This window comes from Sceloporus undulatus, chromosome 4 (assembly GCF_019175285.1).
Source record: "Sceloporus undulatus isolate JIND9_A2432 ecotype Alabama chromosome 4, SceUnd_v1.1, whole genome shotgun sequence".
Classification (NCBI taxonomy): domain Eukaryota; kingdom Metazoa; phylum Chordata; class Lepidosauria; order Squamata; family Phrynosomatidae; genus Sceloporus; species Sceloporus undulatus.
Window position 1 is genome coordinate 45,208,716 of NC_056525.1, and position 21,042 is coordinate 45,229,757.

The window sequence follows — 21,042 nt, forward strand, 5'->3', positions numbered from 1 at the left end:
CACAAAAATGGAAAAATAAAGATATACCAAAAAAAGAGGAATGGCTATTGAAACTAACAGAAATAATAGAAATGGATAAATTAACACAAATAATAAGAGATAAATCTATAAAGAATATTACAGGAAAAATTAAAAAGGAATGGGATTTGGTATTGGAATACATGAGGAAACAATTTGAAGATTATGACATCTAATTTGTAAGTGTAATATATCTGATTTAAGAATAATATTAGGTGAATAAGGATGATATTCGTAGTGGAGAAGATAACTATATTTAGTAAAGGAAGGTAGATAATATAGGAAAATTATAAGGTGTATATAAGAGATACTGGTAGAATGTTATAATGTATAAAGAGGAAGGAAGTCTTTTTAGAATGAATGTTGGAATGGTGATGGGAAGGGTGGAGGGATGAATGTTTTTTGGATTTTTTTGTTGTTGTTTCTCTTTTTTTCTTTGAAGTTAGAATTATTATATATAGATATGTGTTTATTTGTTTGTTTGTTTTTTGATCAAATTTAATAAAAAAAATTTATATATATATATATATATATATATATATATATAAAGAATGTTTGTGTTAATTTGTCTAGTTCAATGACATCTTATAAACCTATTAGCCATTTGTCAATGTTTGGTCTCTTTTTGTTTCCACTTTTTTGCAGTAGCAAGTTGCTATTGATATCATGTATAAGATTTGCTTCCATTTCTTTCTTGCTTGAAAGTCAGATATTTTGTCTGTCATATTTAACAGATACGCTTCTTGAATTAATTTGAAGTTTATTTTTAAGATCTTACATATGTATAAATGGATGTTTTTTTTCAAAATTTGCTCATTTTTGAACAATGTCACCATACATGGATCCAAGATCCTTTTGCGGTTTCACATTTTGAGCAGTTAAAATTACTCTTTTTATGTGTTTTTGGTATTTTTCTGGCATTAGGTGCCAGTGATATGCTTTTTTAAGGTAATTTTCACAAATGCTTTGACATTCATGAAGTTATTAATCTTGCTAAATGCCAGCTTTGCAATTCCAGAGGTTTCCCTATATCTTGCGCCCACAGGGATCATAAAGTGTTTTATGGCATCTTGTTTCAGTTTTCTTTCTAATAACAGTTTGTAGAGTCTTCAACTTGTTTTTTCTTTGCTTTCTTCTAATATTTTGTCCAGTTCATTTTGTTTGATTGTGAAGTCTTCCTCCTTTAGATCTCTTTTGAACCCATCTTGTAGCTGTTTTAACAGGAACCAATGCTGTTTAATATCTACATTTTCTATTTCTTGTATTGGTTTTTGTTCTCATTGGTTCTGAATATTTTTCTTAATGAAATCTTTGTATCTCAGCCAATCATTTCATTTGCTGCTTCTTCCAAAGAAGGCTTCCTCCGGGGAGACCCATCCTGGTATTTCTCTGTAAAATAGGTTTTTGGTCTCTTCCCATGTTTTCAACAATGTTTTGTGGACAAAATGGTGGGTGAAATCTTTGTGAACACGTTTTTTATACCATGCATAAGCATTTTTTTGTTCTTTAGTTTAATCCAGTCTGATAAAACAAAATATATGAGTAAAATTATATGTTACTTTTGACTGAACACAGATCAGAATGAGATGCTGTAAACAGCAAGCCCATGTCAAAGAAGCAGAACATAAATACAGAATATTTACTATAAATTTTGTTTATTAAAATATTTATATCTCACCCTATTTCACAAAATCTCAGGGCAGTGTACAAATAAAACAATTTAAAATAGTAAGGAGTAATTTTAACATTTTAAATAACCTAAAACTTAAAAAATAATTTAAACAACTTAAAATTAAAATAATTTAAAACCATTTAACTATACATATTTGGGAAAGATCTCTAGACCTGTGATAAAAAAAACCATGTTTTAACTAGGTACCAGAATGAAACCAGTGCTCATGCCAATCAGGCCTTCAAGGGCAGGACATTCTACAACTAAGATGCCACAGCAGAGAAGGCTATAAATGACATATTTCATCTGCAAGTCAAGTTATCCCATGAATCATTTCAAAAATAGATGTTTTAAGGAAAACACTTTTTTTTTGCAGAGAAAATTCAAGAACAGAAAAAGGGTAAAGTGCATAATGTGAGCAATAATTAAATGCTGCATTCAACACATCATCACTTTCCATTCTGATAAATCTAAAGGAGTGTCTATAAGCTGCATAATAAAAAATCACTTCTCCCTAGATGCATCTTTCCCACTGCATGAAGTGAGACTTACTACCAAGTAAACATAAACAGAATGGATTAGTCTATACTTCTTCACTTTTTCTGGTATGTTTTCCTTTTTGAGTGTTCTCTTCTGAAAGTTCTCGTTTCAGCCTCATTTCCATTGGATCATCAACATCATCTAGAAAGGAGGAAAATATTATTATTGTTATTATTATTATTATTATTATTATTATTATCCTTTATTTATAAAGCACTGTAAATTTACACAGCGCTGTACATACAGTCTTTTTAATTAGACGGTTCCCTGCCCTCAGGCTTACCATCTAAAAAGACACCACACAAAATACCATAGTAGAATCACAGGAAGAGCTGAAAAGGTCCTCAGTATTGTTGTGTGATTGGTCAGAGATACAATACTAAAAGTCTTATACAAATGAATGCATCTGCGTAGTTAACATGTGCTGGAAAGGTAACTACAAATCAAAGATAGAGCCCTCTTAGTCTGTAAAACCAGTATGTAGAGACATCTTGTAGCACTTTGAGATTAACTGAAAGAAAGAAATTAGCAGCATGAACTTTTGTAGACTTCAGTCTACTTCCTCAGATGCATTTGGTGGAGTGGAAACCATGCACAGACATATATATATGCCATTGGTATATGAGGAATCAATTCAAATTACAAATCCTTTGTGTATGGAAATGAAGTTGCAGGTTGTTTCAACAATGGTCATTAGTGCACAAAGACATAGGAAACTAGTCTTTGTGCATGGAGATGAACTGGCAGATCTAGTTTTGCAATGAGACTTGTTTGTGGTGAGAGGAATAGATGAATGTAGGGCAATCCCCATGAGGATGGAGTCAGATAGTGTTGAAGTGTGTGTAGTGTGTCAGGAAACCATTGTCTTTGTTCAATCCACTGCTGAGGGACTGTAGTTTGTGGATGAATTTCAGTTCTTTCCAATCTATCTTTGTAGTTCTTTTGTTAGAATCATAGAACTGGAAGAGACCGCAAGGCCATCCAGTCCAACCCCCTGCCATGCAGGAAATCTTAATCAAAGCTTCCCTGACAGATGGCCATCCAGCCTCTATTTAAAGACCCCTAAGGAAGGAGGGAGTTTGTTCAATGACCACTGTTCTGAGTCAGAGATGGAATGCCCAGGAAGATTAAAATGTTCTGCCACTGGTTTTTGTGTATTCCCATTCCTAATGTCTGATTTATGTCCATTTAAATACATTGGTGGGGATTTACTCACTTTAATCATATCCAAGGGCTTGGATATGCCTAATAGGATACAGTGGTACCTCGGGATACGAAATACCCAGGTTACGAAATTTCCGGGATACGAAAAAATCCCATAGGAAATAATTGTTCCGGGTTACGAATGTTTTTCGGGTTACGAAAAAAATTTTGGTGCTTTTTTCGGCTTTTTCGCACGGAATCGCGGCTTTTCCCCATTAGCGCCTATGGCATTTCGGCTTACGAAGGCTTTTCGGGTTACGAAAGCGGCCGCGGAACGAATTAATTTCGTAACCCGAGGGAGCAGTGTATTATAATCTCTTCCCCTTTCAATTGCAGACTTTTCCTCATCCCACCTATACATCTTACACCACAATCTAGTTTTAAAAGCTCCCTGTATTTAGAAATTTGTTTATATTTAATGAGGAAATATTGTTTTATTTTATTTGAAAAATAAAAGCCTCAAGTTTCTCTGGGTTGGCAGATTTAGTTGTGGGATCCACACCTTAACATTTCTAGAGATACATAACAATTAATAATGATAGGTTCTAGGAAAATTAATTCCTCATACTGTTCCATTGTCTAAGCATTTTCCACCTTGAAAAACAAAACTCAGACAATAACAGGCACATTCTACATTTCAGTAAAAGATATGAACTGATTTATTTTCCCTACATGAATCTTCTCTGAACCTGGTGGATAAAAATCTATTATTTCTTCCTACTTCTGTGGCAAAATATCTCTTGAATCATTTGGAATTCATTGCCATTTGGTCTCCTCTCCCTAGTATCAATTTATCAGCTCCTAATCTATGTCAGTCCTCATTTCAGTCTTTTCTAATGCTGATTATAAACCAACTGGGTACCAAAAACAGCATTCAAAAAAAGCCTAAATACTTACAAAAATATGTACTCTGTTGTACACTTCTCAGTGTCTAATCCTTTGGTGAAATCTCAGAAACAACAATTAGGACTATGTAAGATTTGAGGATGTTCAAAGACGACAATGTCCTTAAGAACTCCCTTTCCCAGACAATAGAAAAATCATTCAAAATATACAAAATACGAAGAATTTATCCTCTCTTGATACTGAATTTGGATTACTTTGGTGCAGAGTCTAATTTTTGTTGCAAAATAATAAGTATATGCAGCTCTGGTTAAAAGGTTCAAAAGAGTGGATGACTATGTTGTTACTTTATATATAAAGTACTACCAATGGTTTCTGAGAAACCCACAATTCCTATTATACTAAGACAATCTTTGTCAGTGGACACACCTCTTGTGAGTTGAGCTGTTTTGTACTGTTCTTCTCTGACTTGTTTCATCAGCTGCAGGTTATGAACACTGACTTCTTTGTGGTTTACCATAGGAAAAGGATAATCTTTACCTAACACAAAACAGAGTAAAAAATGACATCAAGGGTTTTTTTTAATTAAAAAAACAGTGACTACTCAGTCTAATTTTTACAGAAATGCAGTTAGTAGAAAATTCTTGTTTTCATGGCTAAATATTAGTAAGGCAAAGTACTTTACTAGGCAGCAGAGGTAGCTCAACATACAGAAAACATTCAAATAAAAATCATTTGCTGGTCCCATATACCATATAAATGCAATTTGCACATTAAGGTACAGGCTGTAAAAGACTATTGAAGTCATCAGTTAATGGAAAGAAGGTAAGCCCTGGAAGGAATGTAAGCAGCAGGCTCTGATACTAGGGAAGCAGACTCTCCAGTGTGGCTGTCTAAGGCAGAGGACTGTTAATTGGGCAACAAATGGCTGGTACCATCTCACTGCTTGTACACTGATCTTCAGCTCTAACAATATAGTCATTGGAAATGAGGTAGTGAGAGGGCATTCTCTTGCCAGGGCAATTGGAATGTCTGTTCATACTGCTGTAACAGCCACCAATAGTCAAGAACTATGCTACTTCTCCCTGATGTCACTGGGAGAGATAAAATAAACACAAGGACATCATGACTGAGTAGGTGTTGCCTTCTATTTTGAGTATTACCTATAATGCAGCCAGCCTCTATCTGTTCTTCTTCTGGTGCTGTCCAAGGTTCATAAATGTATTTGGAAGGAAAATTTTTCAGCACTGGGAGGTATTTTCTGAAAAATGTAATTAGTATACATCCAACAGATAAATGGAAGACAAATTAGACATGATCTGCATAGGTCATCATTATGCATAGTAGACTCCACACCTTTAAGCCAAATCTAGACATAAAGAAGTCAAATCCAAAACTAATAGATGATACATTCAAATACAAACAAAGTGCACACTTTGACTTAACACTGGCGGGATACAAACCACCATATAGTACGTATAGGATACGTACTAGGGTTAGGAAGGGCCGGTGCTTCCGCACCCCCCTAACCCTAGTACGTATCCTATACGTACAAGATGGCGGTGCCCCTTCTACATGGGCGCCGCCATCTTTACGTACTGGACGCATAGCGTCCAGACGTGTCGCGGCGCCTATGACGTCGCGAATGCGCTGCCGGCGCTTCGCGACGTCATCAGTGCCCGCAAGAGGAAGCTCCGAAATGGAGCTTCTTTTTTGCTCCGCGCGGGAGTCGCGTGGTTTGGCTGCTGCGGCTCCCGTGCGGAGCAAACGGCGGCGGCAGGGAAGCGCCGCAAAGCGGCGGTTTGTATCCCGCCACTGTTTGCTCTAACACGGCTGTAATTGTGAAGGGGGCAAGACCCATTTTCCATTGCGGGTGCTGCATCAGTATACCTGATGTAACCAGAAATGATGTCTGGCCAGTTTATATTTTTGGCTCATTTTCGGAATATATATGTTAATGGAGAGGATTAGGCTACTTCATGGGGAACAGTACTGTTTATCAATTAGTACTGCAGACAGTTCCATGTTTAGAAGTGGCATGCCACTGAACACTAACTGATGGAACACAACAATAGTAGATCATTACTGCATTCTTGTCCTCCTTGTGGATTTGCTGGTATATGGTGGATTAGCCATTATGGGAGCTGGATAAGGTGGTGGCTTAAGTCCTTAGTCTGACAGACACTGAATTAATGGAATCATTCAACCATAGGGACTTACCGAATATACTGGCCTTCTGGATCTGTGCGCTTGCCAAAACGAACAGGACAGAAAATGCGTGAATACTGGTGGAAGAAAGCACTGGCTGATAGCCACATCCAGTTCCCTGCATTAATGCTATAATCTGCATCAAGAAGCAGCTCTTCAAATACCTTGCAATAATGAGAGGAATAAAATTAAACCTGATACATATGAATGTCTTCATATATATTAAATCGTTGCACAAATAAGAAAGAAGAGCTGAGCAGGACCCTTGTCCATGACACTATCAGATTTTTTTTTGGGGGGGGGGAGTTGCATGGAGGTGTTGTATTTCTTTAAAGGCATATTCAATCATATGAACCAGCACCTAGTTGACTCTGTATAATATTAGGCATGATGTGGAAAGAGTGGGCAGGCAAAAGGTTTTTTGTTTTGACTTTTGCTTCTCATAACACCAGTGGAGTCAATATGGAAATGCAGGGGGTGTAGAATGCACTGGGTGACACCCATAAGAGGACTTCATGTCAGATTACATATAACAAATATACTAAAGATATCATATTAATCTAATGTCATGGTTAAGTCTGGGTTCAGCAGTTCTGTGGCAGTACACCCATTTGTGGGCCTCTGTGGCTAATGTGGCACAGAATGCCTTTGCTTGATCTGACAACACTCTTATATTGCTTATGTTTAAGTGGCAAATGTTTAGCATTTTAGTGAGATTTATGGTAGTTTCTGTAATAAATTTTATTAAACATTTCACCTCAATTTTTTTGCTGGTTCTTCTTTCCAAAACAATGTTAGGTATCCCCCCCCCCACACACACACACAATTTTCTGGGTGGGAAGTAATATAAAAACACTGGGACTGCTTTCAAACTTTCTAGAAAGTTTTCTTTTTACAGGAATCTTCAAATGCCATTCCAGGAAGAAGGATTATTGCAAACCTTCATGCCTTCCTCCCAACTGATCCAGAGGTCTCCACGTGTCAGGAAGCATGCCACAGCATGACGAGCAAGATGATGTATCCAGCCTTCCTGACGGAGTTGGGTCATAATGGCATCAATCCATGGAAAGCCTGTCTGTGCCTAAGAAAAGCAAATGATATCAGTTTTTACAAATTCAGCTTAAGTCTTTTTTCTCTCTTTCCTTCAGTATGTCCTCTTCATTGAAAGAAAAGCCACAACTTTCTTTTTATCAAAAGACTGATAAATTGCTCATCCAGAATTACAACACAGAATGCTAAAGTTCTTAAACATTCTAGTAAACATCAGAAAGTTCTATATGGAAATAAAACATTTTCTGTTACTGACCCATTTTGGTCTTTAAAAAACAAAACGAAAAACCAAACCACTTTTATTAATTTGTATAGTTCACTTCAACGTTTATTTAAAATGACTTAGCCACTTCCCAATAAAGAATTTTCTGTATCTCCTGGACACAATCTAAGACAACTATCAGATGGATGATATAATAAAACAACATTTTACAAATTACTGCTTTATTTATTGTTAAATTCCGTACAAAACAGCTATTAGTGTTCTGAGACAAATACTATACCTCTGTGCTATCCATGTCTTACCATTTTCCATTTGTGGAGTTTCTCTGCATCTTGGTACCATTCTATCTGAAGGCAGATGGGATTCCCAGCCATTTTTGTAAAGTTTGGTGTTGTTGATGCTACAGTATAAAAAAATTCTCTCCAAAGCAGCTGACCTTGAAGAGATACTGGTGGCAAAGAATGGTTCTTTGACTGTAATACAGATAAAAGTCCATGAAAACATGCACATGGGAATGATTATTAGGTTAAGAACATGTAATGCTTAACAAAGGGGCTGAATTTAAGCCCTGTTTCTAAGCCTATCATGAAGCTTGAACCACAGCTTGACATGCTTCAATATAAACTTACACAACTGACAGATGGGTAAATAAGTAAAAACCTCATGAATGAGATATGCAGATGAATTACACAGCAAAACATTTTTTTTTACCAAACAATACACCTCATATAGGGAGGGAGGGAGAGAATGCATCTACCATGTAGAAATAATGCAGTTTGGTCCCAGTTTGACTGCAGTGGCTCCATCCTACAGAATCTTGGGATTTATAGTTTTGTGAGGCACCAGCACTCTTTGGCAGAGAAAGCTTAAGACCTTGTAAAACTACAAATCCCAGGATTCCACAGGATAGAGCTATAGTATTCTATAGATACATATATAGAGAGAGTTTATAGTTGACTGGGAAGACTGCTGATTTTAATTGTAGGAGGCCTACAATCAGTCTTGCATAGTTTTACACTTCCCTTGCAGAATCAGATAAATGTTTGGGTGTATTCCTAGATGCAGCATTATAGAAGCAAGAAATGGAAGCAAGCATCAGTGGCTGAGTTAGCTGTGATGCTATCAAGAGAAAACAGCCTAGCTACACTAACATTAAAATACTGCCAAGTTCTCAGTCGAGAGCAGCAATGAGCAAGTGTGGAAGATTAGAGGGCTACATTAGCCCCCTTGAGACCTGGAGGGCTGTACTCCTCCCAGTGTACTTGTACCCACAAAAAATAAATAAATCAAAGAATGATTTGCTACCAAATGACTTCTAGGGGACATGTGGCATTTCCACCATGTTTTGGGGGATTCTTGATCCATTTCAGACCCCAGAGAGGACTTTTTTTTAAAACAGCAAGGGGTGATTGTAAGTAATTTCCTGTTTCAAAAAAGACCTCTTCTGGGAACATGGTGAAAATATCTACAGCCCCCTAGAAGGCATTTTAGATCATTCTTTTAACCTCAGGGAGGCACTGGGGGAGGGAGGTACAAAAGCAGACCTGGGGCTGCATGAGGTCCACATTGCTCAACCCTGGGCTACAGCCATCTTTAAATACAGTCTGGAAACCATTTGGCACAAAATCTAGCCACTAGAATACTTGTGGATCACATCAACATTACATCAGATATCCATCTGTTTCTGGACTCAGTTTTAAGATTAACACTAAGCAGTCTGGAACTGCTTGAGACCACATGAGCTTATTCTGGCCCTAAGACTGATCTCAGAAAATGTGTCCTCTGTCTCACAGGCTCAAGTTGATCAGATTGTAACCTGGTAGCAATCATTCCATCAGGATGAAGCAAAAGGAAGGCAGAGATGCAGAATCACCTTACTGGCTCTGCTCAGAGACCGCCAATGTTTGCCTCCTCTCTCTGAACTGATTCCACTCTAGTTGGTCATTATAAGAATTAGCTCCAATCAAAAACTATTGTGTGAGTTTGATTTTTTCCCCTTCTTCTCCCTTTCCTATCCCTTTTATTTATGTGTTGTGATTTCTAAATTGTAAGCTGAAGTGCAGGAAATGTCCAATTTCTACTTTTTGTAAGTTACGTTTGAAGCCTATTTTAACCAAACAATAAAGTAACCATGTTTAAAATAAATAAATAAAAATAATGTGCAATCTTACCTGAGCATAAATTTTTGACAGCCAATAAAAAAACATCCGAACTGATAAACAACCCAAGCTGAAATAGGGACTCAAGCCTGTAGTACTTGGAAGCAGAGAATTTGGGATAGTTCTTGGTTTAGCAAATTTTGCTATCCACCCCTTAAAAGAAAATTAAAGAATCATAAGAAGCTTTATTGATACAATCTCTCTGCTGAGATTGTATTTCTTAGTTGTACACTAGTAGCAGATCGTAGATCCCATAATTCATTTTCTAATATTTGATGAAAGTTAATATGGATATCATTGGAAATAAAAAGTAGGCTATATATCTTTCAGAGCTGGCCTAAATACCTCCAAAGACCCCAGGTCCCATCTGATCTTGGAAACAGGGTCAGACTTGGTTAGTACTTGGATGAGAAACTGGCAATGAATTCAAGGCTATATTTCAAAGGAAGAAACTGGAAAACTAACACTGAGTAAGAATAGCCTATGAAATTCATGAGTTTGCCATAAGTTGACAGGTGACCTCAAGGAACATGCACACACAAATACCCATATGTCATGCTTATGGTCTAAGAGTAAATGAAATCTATGGCAGTGTTGCCTTGAGTCCTAATCTTGGGGAAAAGGTGGGATAAAAATAAGAACGATAATAAATGAATAGTAAAATAGCCCTATGCTAATAAACTTTATGTAAATGTGACTTGTTCTAAAGGTAACACATACAGCCACACAACTAGTGACCACTTCTTCTTCTCTATAGACATTGGATGTACATTCAGCTTGAGCATAACATACAATAGCAGCACAATGTACACATTTTATGTGGTCAGGTGTGTTTTTGCTCATCCCCCACTATTGTTTCTCTTCTGTGGTGGTATTTTTTATTCACAAAAGATCACTGAATCAAAGCACTATGGCAGTGCCACTGGTGAAGGGATTCCACCTTATAACCTCCTCTCTGCACATGTGCATAATTTTCCAAACAAAGATTAAGTTTAGGTAATATGCTCCAGCTGCAACTGGAAAAAAACCCCACTTTCGCTAAAACTAAATTCTGAAGATCGATTTGCAGAAATAAAATAAGAACATTTGAGGCATCTTTTAGATGTCTTCACATATAGATCCATTAAAACAGGAAAAGAAAGAGCTTTGATTGCATTTAGGCTTCTTATGCAAAGAATATCAGAAAGATTATTTTCCTACTTGCTAATGCCAAGACTAAGAGACACATATGAAAAAGAAGACTGACCTGGTTTTTCATGTGCTCTTCAAGTCGCTGTAGCCCAACTGTTTCCCCACCTCTCCAAGGTGACAGGTACTCTTTAGAAATTCCCAACTCCTCTGGGAGAGGAACTCTGTAACATTCATCCAGTTCTACTTCAGGGAGAGGGCTGAGTTTTCTTAGAAGGTAGAAAAAGACTTTTCACAAAGTGAAACTTGCTTTAAGAAGTAAAAAAAAAAAAGCCCTGTTCCATTCAGCTTGTTAACTAAGATCAAGACTGATTTTTCATCACAGATCATGTAGCTCCACCAGGAAAAAAATTTTTTTTTACAGTAGGATCTTTGTATCCGTGGGGTTTCTGTTCTGAACCCACCCCTTGAGGATACGAAGAAACATTGGACCTCAAGTCCCATTGCCGCAATGGCAGCACAATATGCGCACAGCCACTAGTGTGGCCGCATTCACATGCTGCCATTGAGGACAACAGGGATTGCCATCCGCAAATTCTTAAATCCATGGATGGCAAGCCTGCGGATAGCAAGTCCCCACTGTATTACCACTGGGACAACACATGTCATTTAGCTAGTACAAATAGAAAAAATATGACAGACTGTAGTAACTGCTTTTTCTACTTTCCTATGTTTGTGTTACTTAACACAACATAACAATAGTCATTCCTAGGTAGCAGGGACCACCAGAAGTCATCAAATTTGCATCCTCAGATGAGCTAAGATAAGAAGATATTTGCTAATCCAGGGTAGAGTGTGCATATTTAAACTAGGGGTCATAAGGAACATGAGCTCATACATAATCAAGGTCATAGTTCTTACTGTTATTGTTCTAGTTCTTGCACCATGCCTAATTCCTTAAAATATTTTTGTCTCAATTACACATGGAGCATATCCACATTATAAACTTAAATTATTTAACTGGCAAAAACTGCACAATATAGTACTCTTGTGGGTGTGCAAATAAACAATATGTACTTCTTACTAGAGCATGACCAGTTATGGTGCCCTTCAGGTGAACTACTAGGTTTGCCTGAGGGTCGCCATAAGCTGGAAATGACTTGTAGGCACACAACAACATGCATAAAATTGCACTATAAATTATTACCATAATATACAGTTCCCAGGATACTTGTGGAAAGCCTTGATACTTAAGCTGTTTTTTAAAAGTTGTATTTGTAATTCAGGCTTTGCCTCAAGTTATATTTTTGTGTGTCTTTGCAGTCATACATGCAATAGCTGCCACTACACAAATCATACAAAACAATGTAAACTCTTTCGTAACATGCTAGTACAGTGCAACATTAACAATCATAATCACTTCACCTGTGTCTTCTCCTTTTATTTCCATTTCCTATTTAAGTATCTCGTTGCAAGAGGAAAATGTCAAATTACTATTTTTCCTAATCCCCACCCAGGATTCTCATAATATTTCCTATGTTGTTTTTCAAATGCAACCATTCAAAACAGTTCCTATTCTTAAGAACTAGAATAACGTGAAAAAAATAATTTGGGGCAGGGGAGAACCAGAAGTAATTCTACTTATGCTTCATGAAATAAGAACATTACTATCTTGTAAAAAGCAACACTATTTTCTCTGTTAAGCAGAGTTCAGAGATGAAATACTGAAGTATGCATTAAAAACTGCTGAACCCAATTAAATTAGAATTTTTAAATTAGTTGCTAAATGGTAAATTAACACTTGTACAAATCTCTTCACTTCAATGGGTCTACTCTATTTAAGACCAGTAATTAGATTTAAGACTATGTTATGTAATAAATCATTGTATAGTGAGCAAATTATTCCATGAGAGAAGATGGATTTCTTCTTATAGCAGTGCAATCATGCCTTACTGTGAATTTTCAGTTGTAAAATCCTCCACAGGCATCTCTGGATCTCCAAGTTTAGAGAGTATCTGGAGAAACCTCTTGTATGTCAATGGAGGTGTTCCTCTATTTAGTTCCACAATCCTATATATCAAAAGACAATTACACTATGAATGTAACCTGCTCACAGCATAGTAATTAAATTAGCCACAAAACAAATTTGGTGATATGAGTAGTATTCAACTGCATGAGTTGTAAGCAAGTTATCAACATCCATATATTTATAAAGCATCATACAGGCTCTAGAATTTTGACAGATTCAATCATTTTCAAAATGTTTCATACATTTTTCTACTTGCTAGAAGTTTAGAAAATAAAAGCTAAATAAACATTTAGCAAATTTAGCAGTAACAATACATAGTGCCGCAAAAGTCCAAGACTGCATAATCTTCCTTGTCTACATTTGCTATAATATATACCCAGAATTTCTTCAAGATATTAACAGTTGTACATTATTGGATGTACAGCAACCCACTGGAGTTTGGTTCCAGGACCTCTCATGGATACCAAAATCTGTGGATGTTCAAGTCCCATTATAAGTATACAATGGTGTAGTAAAATGGTGTTTCTAATATAAAATGGCAAAATCAAGGTTTAGTTGAATCCGTGGATATGGAAGGCTGATTGTATGCAAGTAAGACACAATAGTGCCTGAACTGCATGTTCTTCATTGCAAACACATGGAATCGATGCACAGAGCAGAAAAGCATGATTCTGCTGCCTCACTGCACATTTATGTTTCTCAAGAGTGTACACTGTCAATGCAGTTTAGCCTGTATTACAGACAGACTTAGCTCTAATAATGATTTCTGTATCAGTACAGTATAGTACCTAAAACTGTTCTGGCATTGAAATATTGCATATCAGTTTAATGCACCGTAAGTAAACACTGGTTGCTTCCTGCTATGTTGGACCTCCTAATTGTGCCAACATGGTTTTAAAAGACATTTCTACTGACTGCTTGAATACAGGGCCCTAACTGGTCAGGAATCCCATATCTAGCCATTTATGCAAAATACTTTTATGCCAGCCTTTCAAATAATCATGGAGGTATTTTTACTTTGACTGCAAATACTTTCAAAATACAAGGTGTTACACATTTGTTATAAAACTAACACAGGCCCTCAGGAGATAGCCTTTGTTCCCCTAGGCCAGTTCCATACCGTTTGACATCATACAATGTGTGTCCCACCATTGATAATACTTCAAATCCCATTTCTTTCCCGATAGCTTGAATAGTCCTCTCCATCTCCCTGAAAAATGGTTCAATCTCATCATCTAATGTCACTTGCGTAATATTCCACTTTTTAACATGCTCCCGCAATACAACTTCATACTCTCCTTGAATAATCCATAAACAAGAATTCAATTTCTTTAGGTTTGCCTGCAGATCTTGCAGAGATTGCAAAAGGAAATGCCAACGGATAGCTCCCATTTTCACTGCAGATGTCAAAAACTTTCTGTCCAGTATGTAGACTGGATATACAATTGCAGAAGACTTCAATGCAGCTAGTAGAGTGGGGTTGTCATGTAGCCGGAGACCCTTCCGGAAAAGATGAATAGTCTGATGAGACATATTGGGTATTTATTTGAAACCTGGAAGAAAAATGTAGCAAAAATTTACATATTATATTAATTTGGGAAGGAAAATGGAAAACTTAATAGAACTGTGGAAGGCTAAGAGAAGAACAGTAAACATGGATGAGAAAATCAACAGGCCGGTGCTGGACAGAAAGTACAAATATCAAAGGTTTTACTTAGGCAAGGAAGGTGGTTTTGCCAGTTCCTTTCTCTGAAATATAGCCTACAGGGCCTGGGATTCCTTGGCAGTCTTCCCTCCAAGTACAAACCAGGGCTGATCCTGCTTTGCTTCCATGATCATATGGGATCTGGTGCCTTTTATGCTATTTATTCCAATATTTCCTGAGGAGACAACTGGAAGCAGAGAAACAGCACAGAGATGAGGAAGTGCGTGACCAGCTCTTTGCCTGTCTTCTCTCTTTATAACACTCCAGACTGCCCTTCCATCCTTAGGCTTTTTTTCTCCAAAGATTTTCAAATTTTACTCTTCAAGATGTGGCCAACTCTGGTTGTTGTTGTTGTGTGCCTCCAAGTCATTTTTTTATTTATGGTAATCCTATCATAGGGTTTTCTTGGCAAGTTTCTTCAGAGGGGGTTTGCCATTGCCATCCTGAGGCTGACAGAGTGTGACTTGCTCAAGGTAACCCAGTGGGTTTATATGGTTGAGAAGGAATCGAACTGATCTCCAGAGTCACACCAGTGGTGAAATGTTAGCCTGCCAGCTCTGAATTAGGGATGGGAAGATTACAAGATTACATTGAGCATAAGTTAATCTCTCTTTAAATGCAAGCCACTTCCATCACTGATATTCAGGCAGTTTTCTGTGCGGGAAATATGTGACTTCCCTCTTTCCATATCATAGAGGAAATATAAAATATTTCCCCCTTTTTTTCATTTCATTTTTCATTTTTATTCTTGGTTCTGGGGGGGGGGGGTGTTACAGATTTTTTTTAAATGAAAGTTTTATATAAAGTACAAAAATATTAATAGTGTGTACATATGACACAATGCTTGTACTGTACCTAAGATGTGGAACTGCATTCACACTGCAGAAATAAGCTGGTTATTGTTATTATTTTATTTACTTATATCCCGTCCTTCTCCCAATATAGACTCAAAGTTGGCACCACATAACTAGCATGACTCAGTGCTATGGAATTCTGGGAACTGTAGTTTTCTGAGACATTTAGCCTTCTGTAAGAGAGAGCTCTAGTGCCACAACACACTACAATTCCCAGAATTCCACAGCAGTTAAAGTGGTTTCAAACTGGATTACTCCTGCAGTGTGGATGCAATCTAAGTGGATCTAAGTGGACGTTAATGTCACTCTCCGAAGGGAATCTCCTTGGCTGCATCCACACTGCAGAAACATTCCGGTTTGACACCACTTTAACTGCTATGGTTCAGTGCTACAGAATTCTGGAAATTATAGTTTGTTGTGGCACCAGAGCAAACAAGCCGGCTTGACAACACTTTAACAGCCACGGCTCTGTGCTATGGAATTCTGGGAACGATCATGTGTTGTGACACCAGAGCAAACAATCTGGTTTGACAACACTCAAGTGCCCCAACAGAAACCCGTTTCCTCAAAGGGAGCAAGGTGTGGTGTGTAATGGTGACTCTGGTGGCCATGTGGGTGACGCTGGGCAAGACACACTCTCTCAGCCCCCTCTGAGGCTGCATCAATAGAAGTACACTCATCCCTCCATATTTGCAGCTTTGATTATTCACGGATTTGATCAATATGTTCTCTCTCAGAATATCTAGGTCCTCCAGCACAACTCTATGGTCAACTTCAACTAAAAGAATTGCACTGAAAGAATCCCTAGATTCCTAGAGAGGACACTCCACTAGGCATTTGTAGCTCCTCCAGCGCAACTCTATGGTTAGTGTCTGTCAGACATCGACCACAGAGTTGCACTGGAGGACCTAGAGACTCCTAGAGAGGCGTTCTCTCAGGCAAAAACATGGTGTTTTTGTTATTTGCGGTCCCCCCCCCGCTCCCCGACATGGCTCCCGAAGAGGCCATTTTCTCGCCCAAAGGGGAGCCAGGTCGGGGAGCGGAGGGGAAACCCTCGCCTGGCCGCCTCCTGTCCTGAGGCGACCAGGGATGAACCATTCTGCCCAGCCTCAGGGGGCAAGAAAAGGACGTTCGGAAGCTCCGGACGATTTCACTTTCGCTCTCCTGGGAGGGATTGAGAGAGAAAGAATAATAGCCATCTCGGGTTACCTGATTGTTTCTGGAACTTCCGGCCAAGCTGGGCACCTAGGCCTCTTACTTCCGGTGCCGCCTTCTTGTTCTTGCTCAGCCTCTCTGCCCACCATTAATAGGCAGCAAGGCATCTTGGGTACTGTGCCTTTTGGACTTCAGCTCCCAGAAGCCTCGGCCATGTTGGCCAATAGTAAGGGATCCTGGGAGCTGAAGTCCAAAAATTCCCTTAAAGGAATTGCGTGAGGAAGGAGCAAATGGCCGCCGTCTTGAGGCTTTCCCTAACGCCTGGTTTGCTAAGAAGTAACGCCTAGCGCGTTACTCTGGTTTTACTTGGGGAGGGAGCATCCCCTTAGCCCTTGGAAAGTGAAGGTTGTTGTTGTTGTTGGTGTGTGCCTTCAAGGAGTTTCTCTAAGGCAGTGATTCCCAAACTTTGGTGTCTTTTGGACTTCAGCTCCCAGAAGCCCCCATCCAGAAGCCAACAGCCAAGAATTCTGGGAGATGAAGTCTGAAACTTTGTGGAGAACTAAAGTTTGGGAATCACTGCTGAGGTGAACTAAGATGGTGTTTTCTTGGCCAGATTGGGTTTTTTGCCCCTGGCTCCCTCTTGAGGCTGAAAATCCACATCTGCATATTTTACAAACACCTGGATATTAAGATGTTGGGTTGTTTTTTTAACAACCCTTGAGAAATTTCCCCAAAGTGCTACAGCTCTCAAAATGAAGAACTTCGTTGCCTGGAAAAAACACTTTTTAAGGGGGAGGGTGAGTTCTTGGAATCTGCAGTGCATTGGCTGGGAGATTCTGGGAGTAATAGTCCAAAAAAGTTATGCTTCCCAGCTCAGTTCAATACTAAAAATGCTGACTTTGTACAAATCAAAGAGGAACACAGGAAGACAACATCATGAAGACAGACAATAGGATCCCTTGTTTCTTTTTTGGTCCATCAGAAACAAAGCAAGAGGCCCAGAAATGAACACCTCCTGGCATCCTACACATTTCTTAATACTTCTCCCAAATCTGAGAGCCTCTCTTGTTAAACAGCCAGTTAAAATGATCAAACTGTGTCTTACGGTTCAAATTTGGGAGGCCTTTGAGCCAATGGAAGAGGAAGAGACTTGATAGCTAGGGAAACCATCTTACTGTCAGGCACTTACAGAAGCTTATGACTAACGTTATATTTCTAGTTGTAGTCTTCTGCACTGATCTGATTGCTCTGTTCTCATTTTTGATCAGTAATAGTTTGTGTACTTTGATAAAGATTTCATATAGTGTATAAGGAAATGGTAATAGCCAGCAACTATATATTCCAAATACATGAAGGCAGACCTCTTCTTTACTCATTAGTTTTGGTGGCTTCTGTACAAAATATGGTTTGGATCCTAACTAATGTTCTCTGGGAAGAAATGCCCCCTCAGCAGATGTCTGTTCACAGGATGCTCCAATGAGCAGGGTAAAGGGAAGATGTGATTTTTGCTCAACCTCCCTCCCTCTGCAGTCTTCTTTTTTCCCACTCAAATGTATATACCAACAGTATCTCCCTTAAAATCTGCTCCAGGGGGCTGCAGAGGTAGTCTGAAAGTTTTAGATGCTAGCTCTCAATATGTTTGATTATTGGTCATGATTATTGGATTATTGGTTTAGTCCAAAACATCAGGAGGACTTGGGTTTCCTGTTGCTAGTGACACTGGTGCCATCTCCTCCATTCTCTGGTCCCTTTTCTATGGCACAGTAGGATCTTTTAGGTTTTCAACTCAGGATCCAACATCTATTTGCAGATAACTGGTATTCTAAACCAGATTGCTTTGCAACTACTGCTATGATTCTCTAATATGATGACTGTTTTTTCTGTATATGAAGAAAGGATAATTGCAATTGTAAAAAAATAAATAAAAATTTATGCTGTTTATTTGGAGCTAAGTAGCAGCCGTTTTAAACTGCTATAATTTAATTAAGAACAGATCCAGGAAATGTGGATTCAGGTTAATTATCAACCTTCCTTTTTCTGGGTTATTACTTGTTTAGAGACTTTGAGCAGTGTTTGTCAAATAGGAATGAACCTCTTCTGCTGAACAGTCACTCATCACATTATGGATTGTCTTTGAAGTGCTTACCAAATCTGTCTGCTAAGGAAATTAACATGGGAGGAAATTAACCTAAAGGCCCCATTTTACCTGACATCAGCATATTAACTGATCTTAATCTGTTGTAGAAGTTACAACAACAAAGAATCACGGTGGCAAATAAATGTCTCTGTGTGATGCAAGCAAGTGCAAAGTGATGCACACAGGGGCAAAAATAGCCCAAAACAACAGCTTCGCTAATGGCGGCTCAGTTATCAGTGACTTACCAATAGTAACTTTGGACTGTGAAAATGAATTGTCAATGCAGTTTCCAATTGCAAAAACAATAAATGAATTCTAGGATGGGCATAATTAGAAAGGGGATTAAAAATAGAATTGCCAATATTATATTGCTCTTATACAGATCTGTGGTATAACTAACTCCAGAATACTGTGTACAGTTCTAGTCACTGCAAATAAAGAATATTGCAGAGGTGGAAAAGGTGCTGAAAATGGCAGTTGCAATGACTGGGGGATTAGAAAACATCACCTGTGAGGAAAGGTTGCACCTTTGGGGGCTGTTGAGCTAAAAAAATAAAATCAGTAAATAGAGAAAAGAAGGATACATAAAATCATGCATGGCATGGAAAAGGTCGATGTGGAGAAGATGTTTTGGTATATAAAAAGCTTGGAAATCACTGTGCTGGGGTTTAGTTCCAGGACCCCGTGTATACCAAAATCTGTGGATGCTGAGGTCCCATTACATACAATGGCGTAGTAACATGGTATCCCTTTTTTATTATATGAGTATTAATATAACAGATTGCTGCTTTGGGGGCCAACGACTTCCACCGTATCTACATTGGCTGAGTCTGCCCATTCAGGAGCTGAAAGGCATCTCTGCCAACCCTCTGTATTTGTTACTCATCAGCAGGCCGGATACTCCTCCTCTCTGTCAGCTGTCTTCTTGTCCCCCCATTTGGTTTTTTTTTTTTAAGACAGATCTCAGAAATTGGGTTATTTTTGTTTTGTTTTCTTGCCCTCCCCCCTTTTCCCCTTCAGTTTTGTTTTGATTTGCTTTTCATTTAGTACTGCCAACCCCAAGCGGGCCCTTCATTGCCTCTGCCTATTAGGGATGAGTGTTTATGATGAGAAATGGTGTCCAGTTGAGCCTTACTTACCAATGAATTATTCACATCCTCAAAAGTGTCCTCAGCTATTAATAAATCCCTCATAAATATAAATAATATTTCCATTATTATTATTATTATTATTAATCTAGGAATGGTGTTTCCTTTTGAATTACCTTTTCCTGTCGTGTGGAAGATCATTTTAATTGTTTCCTTTACATTTTTGTACTCCCTCCCTTTCATCAATAAACTCAGTCATTGTTTTCCAATTTCTAAACCAGTAATATGGTGACCCCTTTACAAAATGGCAAAATCAAGGTTTGTTTTTTTGGGAATATATATATTTGAATATTTTCAAGCTGTGGATGCTTGAATCTGTGGATAAGCCATGATATATAAGGAGATCCTTCTCTTCAGAAGTGTACTGCAATGCTGGTAAGCCTTCTCCTATATCTTTCTCTTGGCCAGGTTTCAAAAGGCCTTGTTCTACCTGGAAAAAAACTCTTGTTAGATGGCACTGAGAGCATGTACCATAATAATGGAAGAGCAGTGGATAAAGCAACAGCAGATAAAGAATCCAAGGATACAGAGGGCCGACTGTAATGCAAACACTATAAAGGATTAGATGCTAATGGTCCACCTTCAGTTCAGATCTTCTTATTTGGCAGAGAGAACTAAATCTAGAATATGCTCAGATTCATGTATTCTGTCAGTGACATGTTGGAATAGCCTCAGGGTTGCCATCAACCCAGACAAGGTGGTCCTCACTTGAATGTTAAGAGTCTCACAAGGCAGTCTCTTGAGTCTTCAGCACCAAATCCAAAAACCTATTTTGTCAGCTGAGGCAGGGATTGCTGAGCAGCCAGTTGAGTGGTAAATCAGTACATACTGATGATAAGCCCTGTCCTATGAACAGAAACAGATACTGATTCTAGCTTTGCGGACAACCAGCATTCTTGCTATTTAGCACTCAATGGTCCAAACCACACTGCAGAAATAATCCAGTTTTAGACCGCTTTAACTGTCCTGG

At 38.3% G+C, this 21,042-nt stretch overlaps 1 protein-coding gene across 1 annotated transcript; it reads right to left on the minus strand.

Moving 5' to 3' along the window:
- Positions 1 to 1,709: 1,709 nt before the first annotated feature.
- LOC121929565 (cryptochrome-1-like) lies at positions 1,710 to 16,960 on the minus strand. The gene is made up of 11 exons (XM_042465245.1): positions 16,842 to 16,960; positions 14,194 to 14,626; positions 12,998 to 13,114; positions 11,163 to 11,313; positions 9,929 to 10,069; positions 8,060 to 8,230; positions 7,425 to 7,565; positions 6,497 to 6,648; positions 5,440 to 5,537; positions 4,706 to 4,816; positions 1,710 to 2,371 (listed from the first exon to the last, which is right to left on the minus strand). Exons 2-11 carry the CDS (start codon positions 14,604 to 14,606, stop codon positions 2,274 to 2,276), a joined length of 1,593 nt encoding a protein of 530 aa, XP_042321179.1. The 5' UTR covers positions 14,607 to 14,626; positions 16,842 to 16,960; the 3' UTR covers positions 1,710 to 2,273.
- Between the last annotated feature and the right edge of the window lie 4,082 nt (positions 16,961 to 21,042).